The 20,489-nt window shown below is 37.9% G+C and overlaps 1 protein-coding gene across 2 annotated transcripts in view; it reads right to left on the bottom strand.

Annotated features, from left to right (window-relative positions):
* Positions 1–4,788: 4,788 nt before the first annotated feature.
* Positions 4,789–20,489, bottom strand: part of cbl (Cbl proto-oncogene) — a 93,581-nt gene continuing 77,880 nt past the window's right edge. Inside the window, exons 10-16 of one of the 2 annotated variants that reach the window (XM_033049691.1) lie at positions 17,371–17,502; positions 16,106–16,486; positions 13,637–13,731; positions 12,992–13,153; positions 12,528–12,622; positions 11,787–11,984; positions 4,789–9,175 (exon numbers count right to left, since the gene is read on the bottom strand). In XM_033049691.1, coding sequence (XP_032905582.1) covers positions 8,904–9,175; positions 11,787–11,984; positions 12,528–12,622; positions 12,992–13,153; positions 13,637–13,731; positions 16,106–16,486; positions 17,371–17,502 — 1,335 coding nt within the window. In that variant the 3' untranslated portion in view covers positions 4,789–8,903. The remainder of the gene's footprint in view (positions 9,176–11,786; positions 11,985–12,527; positions 12,623–12,991; positions 13,154–13,636; positions 13,732–16,105; positions 16,487–17,370; positions 17,503–20,489) is intronic. The other variant, XM_033049692.1, reaches the window with a different exon arrangement.

Below are 20,489 nucleotides of genomic sequence, written 5' to 3'. Positions count from 1 at the left end.
CATATGCCCTGATACTCTGAATCATTTCTGTATTACATCCATCATAGACACAATGACCCTCTTTGTTGCTTAGGAAGTCTGCCAAAGATTGGAACCATCAGACATTGCACTGATTAAATGTAACTCTGTCTGAAATCCCGAGGAAAGAACTAAATATCAGATGTTACAGAAAAATAATAAACAGCGTACAAATAAACATGTTCCCTTAGTCAAAATCTAACCCTATTTTTACAGAGGAAGAGTGCATGAGGATGGGCAAAGGCAAAACTATAAAAGCAGGGTGGATAAAATATAGGATGCATGTTGCCACTGCAAACTCAAGAGATTTAGACGGAAAAAGGGTTTCAATTGTTTTTTTTTTAAATTGTTTGTATTGCAAAAATGACCCCGATCTGAAAATATAATGCAATATTAGCTGAACGCCTGCCAGTCAATGTAGGAACAAGAATTATTAACTTTCAAGAAATCTCAAGCCTTAATTTCAATACAACCTCATAATAAGAGGTTGTGAAAACAGATGTTGAGTTTGTAAACCTGGTGAGTGAATCAAGTCTACATTTTGAACTGCATAAAACAATACAAACAGAACTAAAGCTTATATTCCATTCAAAAATCTGCAGCCTGTGGTCAGCTGTGTGACAACAAAGGGAGACAGCGACACCTTTCACAACATGCTACAGATATCATTAAATTACTTTCATCTCCCAAACACCGAGGTCTGCATTGGTAGCTTCAAATGCAAAATCCCTCCCAAATTACAAATTATTACAAATGCAATGTGCCTAGAAATTTCAGGAATTGATTTTTGTGGATTTTAAATTCAGAATATGATAGTCAAATCTATATTTAACAATAATGCACAACTTTAAGACATGATTAATCTTGTATTTAAAAAAAAAAAACGTTCTTCAAAAGGTCAGTTGCCAGACATCATGGCTCACAGATTAGGTTTAGTAAATGGAACCAAGAGACTGATAGGCCTTTGCGTGGCCACATTGCATAAACCCCGTGTTTGAGTTAAACCCCGTGTTTGAGTTAGAGCGCCATATCTCAATCCTCATGGCCGATCACTAGCCTTATGATGCAATATTATCTGTGGATGGATTGTTGTTTGCTTTCCCACAAAAATGTATAAACAATTCCGCTGGTTAAATCTGTCACTAATACAATTATTTTAAATATTAAATTTTCATATTTATTTAGTTAATTATTAAAAACATATTTTCAAGAACAAATATTTATTGAACATGCAATGAATATTAATTTAAATAAGCTCCAGCATACAATGCACACCAAGCCACAAAAGACAACATTTTTCTTGACACTCTTTGCGGCCGGCGAAAGCTCCAATGAATTGGTATGTTAATCTCTGGTTTAGGTTACCTTGTGCCCCACTTGACTGAATTTCTAAATAGATGGAGCAACATTAAACAGAAATTGCTCACCCAGATTCCTAAGATAGACACAAAGAGCTGGAGTAACTCAGCAGGTCAGGAGAAAAAAAAAAAGGATGGGTGATGTTACGGGCTGGAACGCTTCTTCAGACTGCCCAGATTCCTATTCATGTTGAAAATAAAATCATCACTAATGCACTGATAATACTGTCCCACCTCCCTGAATGTGTTAAGGGATGGACCCATTGCATAGGTCAGTGGAACAATGCAATGTGCTCCATCCCCAACTGCTCAGTGTCATGTCGTGATCAGGTTTCTGCCTCAATGTCAAATTAACTATCCTTTTTAGGGCTTAGCGTACTCCCATTTATCACCTCATGTGGCCACAAGGTGAAGTATTGCCTGAAGAATTTGTGTGGTGGAAAAAAAGGTAATAAAAATCACCAGAATGCCACACAACTTTCAATATTCCAAAAAAAAAATTCAATGGCAGGATAGGTTCCAAGCATAACTGAGGGGGAGAATATTAAGATTTTTAAACAACATATCATTAAATTAAAAACATGGCAAACATTTTGAAGTCTTGAAATTAATTTCAAAATAGAATATAACAAAGACACAAGCCTTGTTTGCACCTCAAACCTTCCTTTTTGGGAAAGGAGAATCAAAGATTGCACATCACTCTCCTGCTAATCTTCCTGAAAATATTTGGCACAATGTTCTGAAGGCTATTATTTATCTCATAAGTTGCACACAACCTGGCAAACCAAAACAGTATCACTTTGGTTAATAATTTAATTAAAATTATTTTTGCATATTATTTAATTACAGCCACACAAGTACAACATTCACGATTTTTAAACAATTTTTCAGGTGAATGAGGTCCGAATATTAATTCTAGATATTTACCAATAATTATAAATGACATTAACAGAATACGTCAAACTAATGTAAAATGGTGCAACCAACATTAACAAGCTATGAGTCACAAATCACAGTTACATGTTTAAGAAGGAACTGCAGATGCTGGAAAATCGAAGGTAGACAAAAATGTTGGAGAAACTCAGCGGGTGAGGCAGCATCTATGGAGCGAAGGAAATAGGCAACATTTCGGGTCAAGACCCCTCTTCAGACTAATCAGACATAGATGCTGCCTCACCCGCTGAGTTTCTCCAGCATTTTTGTCTACTTACAGTTACATATTCAGATTTATAATAGCAAAACCACTGATTTAACCACCGTCATTTCCTATCTGTAGCTCAATATACCAGCAACTCCTTCAGTAAGATATACCTGGTATTCTTAGGAGTCACAAGCTGCCCATTAAAATATGCAACATACATGGCAATCTTCAACTGGAAACTACTACCAACTATGTGTTTAGAAAGATGAACTGGGTTCAAAATTACGAGATGACCAGGCCATAAAAAAAGTACATTTTTCTTATACTACCCATTTCATCAGTATGATCACACAGACACATTCATCCAGTGTTCAGCCCTACCTGACATCACAATATTGAGACCACAAGTTTTGTTCAGGAAATAGATAAGTGAATCATAGCCAACTTAATTGTCTGCATTCAACAAGATGAATATTACTCTTCAAAGCTTTGAAAACATTACAGCAGCAAATTAGACACATTGTAACTCCCAAGTGAAAACAAGTTATTCCCCGCAAGAATATCTTCAACCTTGCAAATGAAGTGAAAGATAAGGTTAATCATTTAGAATTCAGAATTATTCTGTTAGAAGTATATATAGTTTCATTGTACGCTTAGTCTTTCCATTAGTGATAGTGGTAGGAGAGCTGTTAGTAGTGACAACAAGACCAATATTGCTGACCACAGTACAGACAGGATTATTAAAAATCTCGTTTTGTCAATTTAACATTTTTGGAGGGTCAGCCTAAAGATAGCTTTGATCGTTTAAGTGGGGATTTTAAGGTTTTGGGAGACTGGTAATAGCAGGGCAGCTGAGATTTGCGAGAGGAAGACTCACCGGGATGTTGCCTGGATTAGTTTGTAATGTATGGTTGCAGAAACGACATTTCGTTTGGACCTCAAGGGGTCCATATGACAATAAATTGAATTGTATTGTATTGTAGTGAGTATTAGATGTAAGGAGAGGTTGGCTTAACTTGGTTTGTTTTCTACCTAAATCTTTGGAGGTTGGGGTTGACCTGACAAGTATGTCTAATTATGATAGGTATAGATATTGTAGATAGTCTTTTTTCAAGGAAGTATGTGTCACATACTAGAGGCCTTGGATTAAATGTGAGAGGGAGATTTACATGCAAGTCTTTTTTGACACAGAGAGTGGTAGGTGCCTAGAATGTGCTGCCAAGGGAAGTAGTAACAGATATGATAGGAATGTTTTAAGAAGCATTTTGACAAGCACGTGAACAGGCACTTGGGCACATGTGCAGGAATGGAGGGATGTAAACCATGTGCAGGAAGATGGGACTAATCACAATTTGTATCATGGTCAGCACAGACAACAGGGGCTGAAGGGCTTGTTCCAGTGCTATATAGTTCTAGGTCAAGGTCATACTAGGATATCACTCTACTAGACTATTACACCAGAATTGTAATGGAGGGATTTATAGCTTTGCAGTTTCTATGCACTCCCAGTGACTGTGTGGGTTTCTGCCAAATGTTATGACTTCCTCCCGCAAACAAGTGGTGGTAGATCAATTGGCTACAGTACACAAGTGCCAACAGGATTCAAAAGGGAGTGGGATTGACATGTTGAAGAAAACAAGTTGCAAGTCCATAGGGAAATAAAGAGGAAAGGGATTGCTCTGTTGGGAGCAAGCATGGTCCAGAATACCACAATCACCTCTTCCTGTGCCATAGCCCGTAACAATTATATTTCAGGGTATAGAATTTGCTGTTTCACTGAAAATAGTGTGCATGCAATGAAACAGATCCCAGAAGGTTTTACTGCTTCCAAATTAAAATCGTTCAAGTATCTATAATACCATCCTGGCAACTATTATGGATCAAGAAATTCATTGTCAATAGGATAAAAATTCAAAACTGGGACTCAGAGATCAGAGATCTCAAAGGGAATAGACCAATAAGATTTAATTCAGATAATATCAATCTATATCTGTATCAATAGAGAAAACATTTGTCTATGCATGTGGGAACTTGTTCAGAAAAACAAAAGGTATAAAAAAAGGACACTAATTGCTGGACTCAATGGGTCAGGCAGCTTCTCTGGGTAACATGAATAGGTGACATTTCAGGTCAGGACCCTTCTTCAGACTGATCTGAAGGGTCTTATTTAGGGATGCACAGTATGGAATATGATGAGATGAAGGCTTGTGTGGAGCTAATAATGATGGTTCAAGTATTCAAGCCCCACACTTGGCTATCTGTAACTGCAGATTGGAGAAGGCAGGGCAAGCTAAAGTATCTGTTTTTAAAAAAAATTAGAAGGGGCCTTGACTTTATTAATAGAGCAATAAAAAACAAGTTATGGATGAAATTTATGCCAAAACTACACAACAAACCCAGTACAAGTTCAAATCTGAACACCAAACTTTCAACAAGGTGGGGGCCTTGGATAGGAAGCACAGCTTTACTAGAATGTCTGAGCCTAGTAACTTCAGGTATGTAAAGGTACTGGAAAAATCTGGTTAAGGTTGGTTCCAGATCTGGTAACAGTTGCTCAAGGTAATCAGTATCCTTGAAGGAACAAAGGAAGAAACAGACATTCCTAACAGAGGAGTTTGTTTTAAGGTGACTGACAAAGAACCAGATAATGTAACAAAGTTTAAGAAGGAACTGCAGATGCTGGAAAAATTGAAGGTAGATAAAAATGCTGGAGAAACTCAGCGGGTGAGGCAGCATCTATGGAGCGAAGGAATAGGTGACGTTTCAGGTCAATATCTTCCGACAATGTAACAATGCTCTTTTTTTAAACAAACACCATCTGCTACAATTTGAAATTCAGGTAGTTCTGCCACAAGGCGGTAGTTGCATTCCTAAGAAAACTTACGTTATAGAAAACCTCATTATAAAAACATTTGTGTCAATGGAGAAAAGGTGGATAGGGCTAGAGCGTTGCAGACTAGCACTAACAAAGTTGTTTTTCCTGCATGATTTTGAAACAAAATCTTTTGAAAGTTACAAGTTTATTTTTGTTGCTGCAAGCTAAGAATACTAAAGGCTGTATGTTACATCATTTAATCAATGTACAAGTATCAATGGAAGCGATTAGTTATAAATGTCAATTGTCACCCGTGGTAAAAGTGAGAGACTGTGTTCTTATTAGACAATGGTGTCTGATTACTGCTGGGTGGTTGTTCTTTTCCCAACTATATATTTTTGCAAGATAAAAAAAATTCTGCTTGAGTAACTTTTATGTGGTTCTCTAGTTCTCAACTGAAAGGTGTAATAACCCATTCAGCCTGTTTAAAACAGATAGTGTTCCCCAATTCATCAATTACATTATATCCAATTTGCAGAATGCAATAACGCAGTCTAGAGGAACTACGTGTACACTGCCATAGTGGGTGGTTGAAACAGGTTTAAAGGTAATATTAAAAATTGATTTAAATAAATAACTAAAACAATATAGGGAAAACAGACGAGTGGAATTGATAGGATCAATCTTCCAAAACATTGGCATAATCGTATGAGCAGAAGATCAGAATATTCTATGCTACTGTTAAATGATCCTCAATAGATACAATAAAAATTAAATATGTTGAAAACCACTGAGAACTCATGGAATTCCTGAAACTGCAACCTTGCCTTTACATTAGAGATATCCGAATGGGACGCACAATTTACCGGAAACACACCATGCATCGGAAATGTTGATCACAGCAGATTCCTCCTTTATCAAATGAATTTATGAAAGATACTAAAGAGATTTGTGTGTAAAGTATGAAAGTGCTATCCTGCAAACTATTGCATGAAGTGAATGACCAGATGACCCACTATTTTGCAAAAACAGTTGGGTATAAATCCCACATGCTCACAGAGCTGGCGTAGGGGGGGGGGGGGGGGGGGGGGGGGGGGAGGTGGGGTCAGAAGTGAAGGGGACAACCCAAGATCATTAGCGTTTCCAGCAGTTAACCTATGCTACTTCATAGCAGCGATCTTTTAAATGAAAAAAAAACTGCAGATTCTGGAAATCTAAAACTAAAAACTAAATTCTGGATTAGCCAACAGGTCAGGCAGCATCTATGGCAAGGGAAAAGAGTTAACATTTGATAATCTTTCATCTGAACCTCTGTGAATTTGCTTGAACATGGTATACCAGGAATCTATTCTTATTAATTTACACTACTCCAAGCTTGGAAGATGAGGGAACAAGAGCATTCAAGACCTTAAATTATGACATGCCCTTTTTCACGCAATTATTTACTACTGCTGTAAAATTTATCACAATTTCACGATAACTTCTCGATACATCAGGCCAAATTATACCTCATTTGTTGAGCACAAGAGTATGGTAAAATTGCATCCATCATTACCTCAAACTAATATTATATGGTAAGAAATGTCACGTACACCAGAACTGTCATTACATAGCTGCTTTTTAAATCTTAATTTGTTAGGTTTTGAAATAAAAGCACATTTTTTCACCATCTTTACATTTGATCAAAAATAATGCTAAAAGTATACCAGACAAAGTTGGCCTCCGACATTTGAGCAAAATCTAGTTATCGGGAAGTACAGAACTGCACATTGGACTCAATATTACCCAAATCAACTTGCACAGAACAGCAACAAATAGACTAATAGAACAAATAGAAATTAAATGAACTGCTCTTAATCCAATTTATCACGTTTTGTCTTCAAATGTTTCACTTTCCTCTCAAACGATACTGACATCTTATAAACTTGGGCTATTGTACTATGAAAGGTTACAGATCCACTGTAACCATTGCCGCTCCTGTGCAATCTTAATGTAGACAATTTTTAATCCAACATGACACTTTCAATGTGTTTTAAAAAAAAATCAGTTCAAATCACAATTCAGTGCAAAAACATCAACTAATTTCCTAAGAGCAGAGGTACAAGTATTTTTTTTTAAATTGGAAACTGAATGTGCCCAAAATAAAAACTTAGATGCTGGAAATGTGAAATAAAAATAATTTAAAAAAAATCCTGGAAATACTCAGCCGATCAGGCAACATCTATGGAGAAAGAAAGAAAATTCTCATGGGCAAAATATAGATTATGTTTTGTCAAAACAAACCTCCGATAAGAGCTTCCCTACATAAAACTCTGCTCCTCTCTTCATTGATGCTGCCTTACCTGTTGAGTATTGCCAGGATATATGGTTTGCAAATCCAATATGTCATGTTATAAGGGCATGATTAATGTACAAGAAAAACATTAAGGGTCAAGCTGCAATTTTTCAATCCTGACTTTCCTCATGTACCTGTCATTGAATGCACTGTGCTATCTTAAGCTATAAACCAACTATTGTTGAAAGCAATGGTAAACCAGGAATGATTCAAGGGCTAGCGGTACATAAAAGAAACTGCCCTAATATCTACCCAGTGAAGTGGTCACTTTGCAGCAAATTGCATCTTCAATTTTTAACTTTTACATTCAAGTCACATTTTATGCACAAGTATTTCAAAAAGGGAATATACAACTCACAAGGTGCACAGAGGCAGCCTTCTTGCCACTACTGATGTAACTAGCTGCTGCAGGACTGCACCATTGGCTATGATTTCCCTTTTTTTGAACCTATATGATTTGGAATTCAATTATCATATTCACGTTACTGCATAAAAACAATTTGCTAATTAAATTTTGTTTTGTGCAAACGACATGTTTGTACAAAAATAGACCCCTTTTTTTCTGAATGGCAGGCTGATACAAGTGCTAACCTAGGTCCACAACAATAATTGCACATCTCAGCAGCAGGCATTTACCAGCAACAGCAGGTAGGTGCCCATGTTAAAGCTCATTACTCTGGTACCATGACTCTGAATCCCAACTATTATAGCACTTTAAACTTAATTTACACAAAGCGTGCACATGTAGAGAAGGGCTTGTTACAGCATAGAATAAGTCTTTCAATATCACACATTCCATACTTCAACTTTGTGCTACAGTTTGTGGGAAAGTAGTGACATTCATGCATGATGTGCATTTGCTTGTAGAATTTAAGGGAATTCACATTATATTCAAATTATTTATTATAATCAGACAAGAATGAACCAATTGAAATCATATTGTAATGGATTGTAACATTTCTTGCTAAATGATCACTGCCCTTAAGAATGTAACTTTTCAAGGTCAAGTATCTTATGATACTTTCAAATATAAACTTTTTTTTAAAAAGCCCACAGTTGGAATGGAAACAAGGCAGGGAGCTACCGCCCTTCAGTGTATCAGTAATTGCACAGACCTGATTATTCAAATTGATGAGGTGGTAGGGTTACATGAGGCACGGCATCACTCAAGCCGAAGCTCTGATTAGACACTAACCCGTGAGCACTGACTTGCCAGAGTCAGTGTCCTGAGGGTGGTTACGTCGCGATATGTGCAGGGGAAGGAACAGACACAAACTCACGAAGAATATTTTTTGCCATTTCCACGTTATTTTGTGCAATAAGCAATGCCTTTTGTATATCCTGATACGAGTAGCCCTGGCTCAAGAGGCTGTTGATCTCAGCTGACAGAGTCTGTTGCTGTTGCGGCAGCAACATGTTACAGCTGTTTGATCGATTAGGACTGAATTTGCGCTCAGAGTTGATTCTGCGAGGTAAAGGTTTGGGGGGTCTTTCAGGCGCAGATGAATCTGTGGAAATTAAAATAATAGCAGTTAAGAGACACAATAATCTGAGATTTTCTATGTAAAATTTCTCAAATTTTATGCTTTCCTGAAGACATATAGGTTTAAAGGCACTAACTATCATATCAGATAGGAATCAAAATTCTGCACGGTAAATGTGCATTCCCCTCCCCCCCCCCCCCCACCAGATATTCAATTTAGATATTTATCCATGATTTATAAAAGTATTTTTCGAGAGGTGATCACTGCTAGAGTTCAGCTTAACATACATCAGCCAATGCTATAACACGCTGCAGGGGGTATTTCTCATCTATGAACCAAACTTGGGAGACTACTCATTCAATACAGACTAATGATTGCAGAACACTTATCCCTTCCACTTTCCTAGTTTGACATTAGCTAACTCAGCATATACTGGGCAATGAATGTGCAACTTTCCAGGTCAATGACTCTGGTTGGTCCTTTTATTACTTAGATCATAAGCAAGTATTTAAGACTTGCTTCCTTAAAAGGAAACTAAAGCAAGTTTGAAGGAACTAGAATTAACTCCAAGATTCTCAGTATTTGTAATTTTATATGAACTCATTTAGCATTATGTAAAGACAATGGATTCCTTATTGTTATACCCATTACAAAATTAAATCTAACTAATTCCTAAATTTAAATATATTTAAGAAAGGGTGAATTAATTTCAAATAAAAACCATCTCTCAACAATTATCTAAAAAGACCATCTATTCAAAACTTGCACACTCCTGGTGCTTATCTAGCACTTGTACAAGAGACTCGTACAAAAGAAACATTGACTATTTTCTAACCTCCAACTTCATGCCTTGTCATTACATTACGATAAAGACTACAAAAAGTTGTGATCACTGCCCAGTCCATCACCGACTTTGACCTCCCCACTGTCGAAGGGATCAATCGTAGTCGCTGCCTCAAAAAGACAGCGAAAATCATCAAAGACCCACACCATCCTGGCCACACACTCATTTCACCACTGCCATCAGGAAGAAGGTTCAGGAGCCTGAAAACTTTAACATCCCAATTCAGGAACAGCTTCTTCCCTACAGCCATCAGGCTATTAAACACAACAATAATTAAGGTCTGAACTGCAAAAGACTATATTATTATTGCACTATATTTGTTATTTATTGAACTTTTTCTTTTTTTCTCTTCCCCCGTTATGTACTATGTTTACATATTCTGGTGTGCTGCATCCGGGAGATATGACAATAAAACACTCTTGAACCTAACCTTGATATTATGACGATACCTCTTTCTTGCATCACTTAAGTTGCCATAATATTATTATTTCATTATTTTTAATCCATTATGTTATTTCTGACACTGCTCTTCCACCCTATTTCCTCAATGTGTCAAAATCAAAACATTTTAGTTTCCATTTCTAATTCAAGCATTCACAAAACAAATAGCACCATTTCCCTGTCATGCTACAATCTACAGACCTTTATAATATCTCAGTGTTATTGATTATTCAGCCTTTAAAATTTAGTCATCCCGTGCTGCGTATGCATGGCGATTCATCTGGGCTTATCAACTAAAAAACAAACGATGAAACAAAAGCCAAAGCATGGTAACAAACTCATGGGATATGATGGAAAAAGTATGGGGGCAAGTGTTAAATCTTCTGTGGTTGCAGGGAAAATTACCCAGGGAAGGGGTGGTTTGGGTGGGAAGGGATGAGTGAGCTAAGGTTTTGCGGAGGGAGCGGTTTCAGCAGAAGGTGGAAAGGGATAGGGATGGGAAGATGTGACTGGTTGTGGGATCATGTTGGAGATGGTGGAAATGTTGGAAGATAATGTGTTGAATGCAGAGACTGGTGAGGTGAAAGGTGAAGACAAGGGGAACGCTATCCTTGTTCTGTCAGGGGGGAGTGGGAGCGAGAGCAGAACTATGGGATACAGAGGAGGCGTGGATGATGGATCCATCTATGACCGCAGTGAGGAAGCCACTTTTACTCAAAAGAAGACATCTCAGTTGTCCTAGAATGGAAAGTCTCATCATGGGAACAGATTTGGTAGACATGACGCAGAGAAATTGTGAGAAGGGGGATAGCATCTTTGCAGGAAGCAGGGCGGAAGGAGGTGCAGTCCAGATAACTGTGGGAATGGGAGTAGCTTGCAGTAGACTATGGTCTGTGTCCCGTGATGCAGACAGAGAGATCAAGAACGGGGAGAGAGGAGTTAGAGATAGTCCAAGCAAATTTGAGGGCATGGTGGAAGCTAGTGGTAAAGTTAGTGAAATGGGTGAGGAGGCAGCCCCAATGCAGGAGTAATGTAGCAGAAAAATACTTGGACATTAGTATGCTGTGTGAAAATATAGGGATCCCGACGAACTGGAAATCTAACAGAATTAATCACATTAATGCTGCGCTGATTGGAGCAGGATTTTCTGTGGTAACTGCCTCAATTCCTATGACTATAAAGCCTTCCTCCACATACTGAATTTCTTATTGTATGTGCAGTTACAACACTCAAGAAGCTTTATACTCTCTGGATAAAACGCCCAAACTCAATTTTACGGGTAACTGCATGAACCACAATTGACAGCATTATTAGGGACATTGACTTTCAAAACTAATTTGATCGTCTCACCTCCTGCCTGTGCATTGGGGCCAGGTAGATTCTGTTCAGCAGGTGCACTGGCAAATGCTGAAGTGGTATAAGATACGTCGGAGAGAGTGCGGCGAGCTAGAGGAAGTGGTACAGGTGGTTTGGGGAAATCATATGCATCTTCCTCACCTTCACTCTCATCTCGTTCAGCCCCATCAGTGATGGCAGAATCACCATTGTCTACAAAAATGCAACAACTCAATGAATGACATAACAAAATAATTTTGAGAATGATAAAAGTAGCTGTGTTGAAGCAAAATTATAAAATGAGAGATGCTGCCATATCTGAAATGAAAACAGTAAATACTGGAAATTCTCAGCAGGTCAGAACACCTTTCTGGAAACATAACATTTCAGGTTGTAAATTCTTCATTAGAACTGCGAAAGAAAACAAGTTAGTTTTAAACTTCAGAGAAGGTGGTGAGTGTTTTAACAGAGCAAAGGGATTATGTCTGATAAGAAATACATCAGTTCATGAGTTGTAGAGGTCATCTGGTTGATGGGTCAGTGGGGGCAATTAGAGGGGAATAATGAAATATGTTAATGCAATATGTTGAAGCAGTTAGAAAGAGAGCAAGGCAACGGAATATGGAGAGGTTTAAAATGTATGCTGGATGACTTTCCCAATAGTCTGTGTTAGTGGAACAAAAAAAAAATCACAGATGCCTGCTAACCTGCTGAGCAATTCTAGTATTTCTATTTTTATAGGTAGAAGCACCTTACCTGACACAACGTGTGGCAAATCTACATTTGCGGCCAGAGACGATGAAAACATCGACTCGCACATCAGTCTCAATGGATCAGATTCAGTCAAAGTTCTAATTAAAACATAGGGAGACATATTAATAGCAATAAGTAAAATGAATTGGTTTCTCTGCTAATATTTTTCAGTTAGTTCACCAAGCCCCCAGTTGAGAAGCTCAATACAAAAACATTTCAGTAAGTGGGGACAGAGAAACTTCAGGAGGCACCCATGTATTTCCATTCAGTGTCGTCCAAAATAATTCTACTTAACCACACCTCTTGTGACCAATTACAAATACATTCTAACAGAAGACTGTCTTGTGTTACCTACTGCCACAGATTAACCCAACTGTGATCACTTTGAAACCAGCTCACATTAGTATCATACATCTAACAAGTCTAGGTAATTAAATTAAAATATACTTGAAGCATAATTTTCTTACTCTGCGTGGTGGCTGCTCTGTGTTTGCAGCGGAAGTCTGGAATCTAAGGAGGAGGTGACGCAGAGAGGAACATGCACAGGCAATGAAGATGGGGTCATGTAATCAATATCCTCATCACTGCTCTCTGAAGGTTCCTCTGATGGGAATGGCTTTGGCAGGGGTCTGTAAAAAAAGATGAGCTTATAATAGAATCAAGATGTCCTGTTCTACTTGTACAAAATTATACACAATATCAACATAATCCATATAAATTCTAAGTTCTACCATTAAATCATGACAGCAGCTTACAGCTGCTTATTAAACATTTCAGAAGTGCATGTTAAAATATACAAATGTAGTAAACACAACATAATAGATAATATATGAAATATAGAAAATTGCACAGATTCATCTGTACTGATATATCAATCAAGTCAGTGTCTATTAATATGTCAGGACCAAGTTTAAAGTGTTTATTTCATTGCAAGCCATGCAAAGTAACATTAACATCTGCAGAAAAATAATACATGCTACATAAGAGAAGTAATATCATTATGCAAAAGGTCATTGATGCATCAAAACATGTTTTCACTTCCCTATAAACAATTTATACAAGTACTGCAAACTATAAAGAAACATACAGCATTAATCTAAGGCTGTAATTACCGTGTAGCAAGAGAGTAAATAGCATTTGCTGATGCAGAGGGTTTCACTTTGGAGTTGTCGTGCTCCGAGCCATCACTCATGGCCCCACCGAAAACCTGCAATAATTACAAGATAACGGTGTTTGTGTGTATAGAAGGCAGGTTGGAAATATTGGACTGTTTTTAGTACAAACATTTAAATGAGATAACTTGGCCACTTCCATTTAAAATTGAACACGGGTTTGTGGCTTGTGCTTTATGGGTGATGAATTACCATTAAAGTAACATGCGAACCTGTGCATTTGGGTTAATCTCATTTCTGCGTTTGCAGGTATTAGCTGAAGATAATTACGGCAAAGTCAAATGCAGCTTATCCATCCAAGTTTAAGATGCCTACTGCAGAATCCAATTGTTTTTCACAGATTCCAGTGCTTAATTAGCGGATCTCATGCTAAATGCTACCTATTTCAGAAAGACCTTTCTTGAATCACACCTTTCCCAGCATCATCTTGTAAAGTATTTAATTAAAATATGTTACTATAATATTGACCCCTTTCTCACCATACCACATCAACTTCAGGGGGAGAGCTAGTCAGATTCTGACTAGAAATTAGAACATTCAGTTTCTGTACTCATGGGTCTGGATGATCACTCCACACAGATCTTATTTTTTTAATTTGTCTGAATCTAACTCAACTTACACTTGACAATTTTCTAGATCATCTTTTTCACAGATTGCTATGTTGTATTTCTATAAGATTACTTCAAAAATGCATCCTGCAAAACTCATTTTTTCCTTAGAACTTAACCCTGGTGCCAGAGAGTGGGGTTAGACATAGACATAGAAATTAGGTGCAGGAGTAGGCCATTCGGCCCTTCGAGCCTGCACCGCCATTCAATATCATCATGGCTGATCATCCAACTCAGTATCCCGTACCTGCCTTCTCTCCATACCCTCTGATCCTCTTAGCCACAAGGGCCACATCTAACTCCCTCTTAAATATAGATGTATTAACTTCAGCACTGAAATGTCTCCCTTGCGTTTTGGTAAGCATAACAGGAAAGAGTGCTTAAAATGCATTGTGACAAGATCATGGTTCTCTCTTTTCAGCTGCCCTAATTCTTGTTGAATACAGTTCTCTATCAGATAAACATAATGAACACCTGGCCTATGGTTTTGTCTAGCTCTCCTAACATCATACCTGGCTATTGGAATAATTTGTATAGCTATATGCAACACTTTTCCACATAGCTGTGATAAATATTTATCTCCCATTGCTATGCCAATTTCCACATTTTGTTTAATAAAACTTTACATTTTGAGAAACTGCCTTCAACTTTCCTTGGAACCATCATCTCCAAGGACCCAAAATGGGGGACTACCATCGACTCCACAGTAAAAAAGGCCCAACAGAGGATGTACTTCCTGCGGCAGCTGAGGAAACACAATCTTCTGCAGGCAACGATGGTCCAATTCTATACTGCCATCGTAGCGTCTCTCCTCACCTTCTCCATCATGGCCTGGTTTGCTCAGCCACCAAACACGAGGCTGCAGCGAATCGTCCGATCAGCTGAGAAGGTTGTTGGCTGCAACCTTCTCCCATTGACGAACTGTATACTGCAAGGGCCAGGAAGCGAGCGGGTAAGATCATCTCTGACCTCTCTCACCCTGGCCACAAACTCTTTGAAGCACTTCCCTCAGGGAGGCAACCCCGCACTGTCAAAGCTGCCACAGCCGGACAAAAACTGTTTTCTTTCCCCAAGTAGCTCTATTCAATAACCAAAAGTCTGTAGCCTCCTTTTGCTCTGGTATTTTATTTCATTCACATGTTTAAACTATAATGCTTCATTATTAATGTTTAATGTTTTATGTGTCATTCTTAATTGTTACTGTATGTGGTATTGTTATTTGCAGGCAGAGCACCAAGGCAAATTCCTTGTATGTGTACATACTTGGCCAATAAACATATTCATTCATTAAGCTTCACGACACATCTCAAGTTAACGTTTCATTAAATTTCGGGTTTCAGCTCCACATCATAATTTAAACTGTAGCAGTAAAGAATCTTGCAAATACCTTGGCAAAAAGTTTATCCAAATCAAAACCATGTGCACACTACAAGAAATGAAAACCTGTATCAAAGATTCTGGGTATGCTGTTATTTCCAGATTAAAGAACAGTTTTTTCCCCAGCTGTTATCATGCAACTGAATGGTCCTCTCAGCAGCTGAGAGTGATTGGAGACCTTTAAACTATCTTTCATCAGATTTTATGTTGTAACCTTTATCTGCGCACTATGACCAACTTGATTGTAACCATGTATAGTCTTTTTGATTGGATAGCCGCAAACAAAAACTTTTCACTGTTCCTTAGTACACAGGACAATAATAAACTAAATTAAGAAGTTGTATTGCAGAGATCCCACTACCTGGTGATGAAATAACCAACATAAAAAAAAAAAAAAATCTAATGACACTGGTGTGTTTCTTACCACGACATTGTCAAGCCCAAGCGAGCTACTGTGCCTAACTGCGTCCGTCCTGGTATCTATCAGAGACGTCAATGGTAGAGGCAAAGAGTGTCTGTTGGACAACTCTCTGCCTGTCCACCTATCTCCAAGGTTAAGTGTCTGTGCAGATGCTATAGTTGCCTGAGGTCGTGAATTCCAAGGTTCTCCAGGTCGGTTAGGTGGTGCAAGAGGTGGCTTATCTCTTGCTGAGATGTCATTTGGTGTGCTTGGTAAGGGACGCCTCTGCATACGAGATTCTGAGTTTGCAGATGGATGTCGGTCAGGTGGCGGAGGTGGTAGATCTCGATGAGATGGAGGAACAGGTAAAGGTTTGTCCTGCTTATGCAAGCAACTCGACGAAGCCTATATGGGGGAAAAAAAACACAAATAAAACCCTTTGATTAATTGAACATTTGTTTTATTTACAAGTGCATAAATATGGCCCAATTTACAGGGCCCTCCATAATGTTTGGGTCAAAGACCCATCATTTGTTTATTTGGCTCTGTACTCCACAATTTGAGATTTGTAATAGAAAAAAAATCACATGTGGTTAAAGTGCACATTGTCAGATTTTCATAAAGGCCATTTTTATACATTTTTGTTTCACCATGTAGAAATTACAGCAGTGTTTATACATAGTCCCCCCTCCCCCCATAGATAGGGAAAGGAACGTTGAGCTTCATAACTGAAAAAATACCATCAAGAATGATAAACTGTATTAGTGATGCAAGAGCTAACATCTGAATAAAGATTTATTGCAGATTGACGAGTCGCCCCAGATACTTCAGCCTCATGTACAGCTGCTAAATTAACAAGAGAAATGGCAATGTTTATACAAGATGTGCAGCAGTTTCAATTTCCTTCTAATTTTCCCTCTATTCTCCACAGACATTTAACACATGACATAGTGAGTGGCAACGGTCACACATTTTCAAATTGTAATTTAAGGCAGATGTGTCAGTTTTGTATTTTTAATCACCACAAACCAAACGTCCATCGTCCGTTAGAGCTATAGCTTTGCCATATACATCCTCACCACAACTTCCTCAATCCAGGTTGATGAAAGCTGGCCTCTTGACACCGTTACTTAATTTAAAGTGAAACAATGACTGTCATTATCATGCAACTTCATGATAACAATGTGCTATGATTCTGGAATGGATTCATAAAACTTTCTTCACACTTCAAATAGCCAGAATTCTGTAGTCTGCAAAAATGCTGTTATTCCAATGAAATAGCTCCTTACCTTAGGTGAAACACAAGGACTAGAAGCACTGGAAACAGTGGGCGATCGATGCTGTAGCAGATCTAAACGAGGAGGAACGGGTGGAAGTGCAGAATTAGGAGCTGGGGCAATGGGAGATGAAGGCCTTTCGATCTGTACGGGACACAAATTGTAATGAACAATTACAAGAAAGATTTCGCAATATCTCTACTGCAAAATGCATTTAATTTAAAATAGCAGTCTTGGTGAATGCTCCACAAGAAATATTTTGTTCCCCGTACAAAAATCTCCAAAAACAAATAATTGACCAGGGAAAGCTATTCAAGTTCCTTGTATCTAATAGCTAAATGTCCCATCTGGAAGAAAATATATCTGCTGATGCTGGCAGACACAATGCTGACAATTGGAAGATGGCAGTAGTTTCTCTCCATCAAAGGTTACCCTGAAAGACTAGACTTTGAAAATTGGCAACCAGCGAGTACTTAAAAAGGAGACACATGACAATTCATACTCCAATATAGGAGCAAAGACAAAGCAAAGAACAGATAACCCATTACAACAAGAAATTCAAAGCAAAACAACATCAGATATTTTTGTTTGTAATGCCAAACAGTTGGGAAAACTATGAATACCTGAAGCCAGTAACAGAATCTGATTCACAACATTAGCAGCTAGAAATTCCTTTATGAAGGAGTGCAAACTCCTTGTACGGGCAGAATTCTAGTATCTTGATGTTGAGAAGAAATTGCTTTTGCGCGGTTTAATTTGTTGCGAGATACAGCACAAAAACAGACCATTCGAACCACCGAGACAACACAGACCAATGATCCCTACCACATTAGCACTACCCTACACACAATAGGGATAATTTTACATTTACACCAAGCCAATTAACCTACAAACCTGTACATCTTTGAGCATCTCGGAGAAAACCCATGCAGGTCATGGGGCGAACGTACAAATTCCGTACAGACAGCACCCGTAATCAGGATCGAACTCGGATCTCTAGCGCTGTAAGGCAGCAACTCTACCCGTTAGGCTACCGTGCTGCCCTCACTGATAGGGGAAAGACTGCAAAAACTACCTTGGTATCATGGGGGAAAAGAAACCCCAAAATCAGATCATAAAAGCATGTAACTCGACAATAAAGTAAGGAGCTAGTGTTAAAACGATGTTCTTCTAAAGAGGCATCATTTGTGTTTGCAACTGCTTAGTTTGAGGAGCTGCGTGATTCTAATACCTGCAAAACAACTATGTTTTTAATGAAATGGATGGAATGCATTTTACTTTGATAATGCATTAAGAGTTTTTTGCTCAAGTATAATTAGGAGAACAAACGGTTAATGAGTTCTGCTCAGGAAGTAGGTAAAACACAATTTCTAAAGTTGAATCATATCAGTAAAAATTTTAAGCTTCTGCAATTTTGTTTTCCTTTTGAAGGGTTTCGGCCCGAAACGTTGCCTATTTCCTTCGCTCCATAGATGCTGCTGCATCCGCTGAGTTTCTCCAGCATTTTTGTGTACCTTCAGTAAATATTCAAGTGTTTGATAAGTGTTTCAAAGGTGGAAAAACATTTAAGTTCTTCTTTAAAAGATCTCTCCAGTGAAAGGTGTGAAAGATCTTAGAATTAACTTTTTAAAAACAGATCAAGTCCGTTGCATACTTGATTATTTTTATAAAATGGGTTAACAATTACACACTTGTTTCCCATTTCCTGCTGAATGTTGTTAAATAATTTCAATTGAATTGGGATTCGGATGATGTGTGCTATTATGGACGGATACACCCACAGCCCTTCCTGGAATCAGTCTTTGCACTTCCCCCTCAGCAGAAGGCAGCAGTGAACCATTACCGGTCAAAGCCAAATGAGGAAGTTAGAGGAAAAAAAAGTAGTTTAGAATCCCAGGAGTTAAGACAACAGGGACAATTACCTAATGTCCAATTTAAACTCGAGTTTGAAGTACTTCTAAAGATAGTGAACATCAGTTTGTGAACATTTTTAGCAAGATATTATACAAGGGGGTGGGAGGGAGGATATTACAATGAAGGAAAAGGAAGGAAATACTATGAAATTACCATGCCTTCCAAGACATAAATAGCATAATTGGGATCAGGATCAAGTTAAGATGTCCACCTGTTCAATTATATAAAAACAAAACGTGGAGCATTTGTGTAGAAAACACTGCTCAAGGAAATATTTCAAATTATGTTTATACTTTTGCACTGTAGTTGGCATTGCAACGTACAAAACAATCTGGCCAAGAAATGCTAGGGTCAAGTGTTGAAAGGGCACCAAGGAGAATTCATGTGTACTGGACTGTAAAGTAACAGAGTTTCTATGAGCAACTAAAAGGATAAATCAGCAAGCAGAAGAAAACTCACATTTGAATAAGAAATATTTCAGTCTTTTGAGGAAATAATGTTACTGTGCTATTGTAGAGCTTCTGTCACTTATGTTGGGCATGTTGCTCCCAATTCACAGATTTGAGATTCTCAATGCCAAATACACCTCCTCTGCGAAATTATGGACCAGGGTTTTCCAAAAAGTTAGACATTTTAAGGTTTTTCCATGGAGATTTGAATAACAGCGTTGATCTTCACCTCTGTCCAATTGGTTATCATATCCTGTTACACAGCTCTGTTTTAGCACTCTGTTATTGGGCATGAGAACAATGTAAGCTACACAATGTAGCTGGGGTCATTGATCTGGGATTGCTTAAATTAGATCACTTTATCTGGTAATAGGTAATCTGGAAGCAGTTTACAACTAAATCTTTTGTATTTAATTTTGATAAAATGTTTAATTTTCTCAGATTACCAAAGATCACTACTGTTGGGTTTTATGTTTTCCTGCAGGGCCTTGCACAATTTTCTTAACCAGATTGTTGTGTTCAACAGCAGACAAATAGAAAAGTTATACTTTCCAATTTGAATGAACACTGGAGATAATTAATGAAGTTTCTACTTCAGAATAAATATGATGCAAGCAGCAATATAAAAAAATTCAGAAATTAAATCAATTCTTTATGGAATGTGGTGAATATAATATTTGAAGCACAATTATTCCTCAATTTGTATAACTTGCAATTTGAATCATTCATTGGCATTACAGTAAAATTTAAAATTACCAATGAAAAGAT

This window comes from Amblyraja radiata, chromosome 33, assembly GCF_010909765.2.
Source record: "Amblyraja radiata isolate CabotCenter1 chromosome 33, sAmbRad1.1.pri, whole genome shotgun sequence".
Taxonomy (NCBI): Eukaryota; Metazoa; Chordata; class Chondrichthyes; order Rajiformes; family Rajidae; genus Amblyraja; species Amblyraja radiata.
Note: the sequence above shows the minus strand (reverse complement) of the source record. Positions and strands in the feature narration are given on the sequence as shown.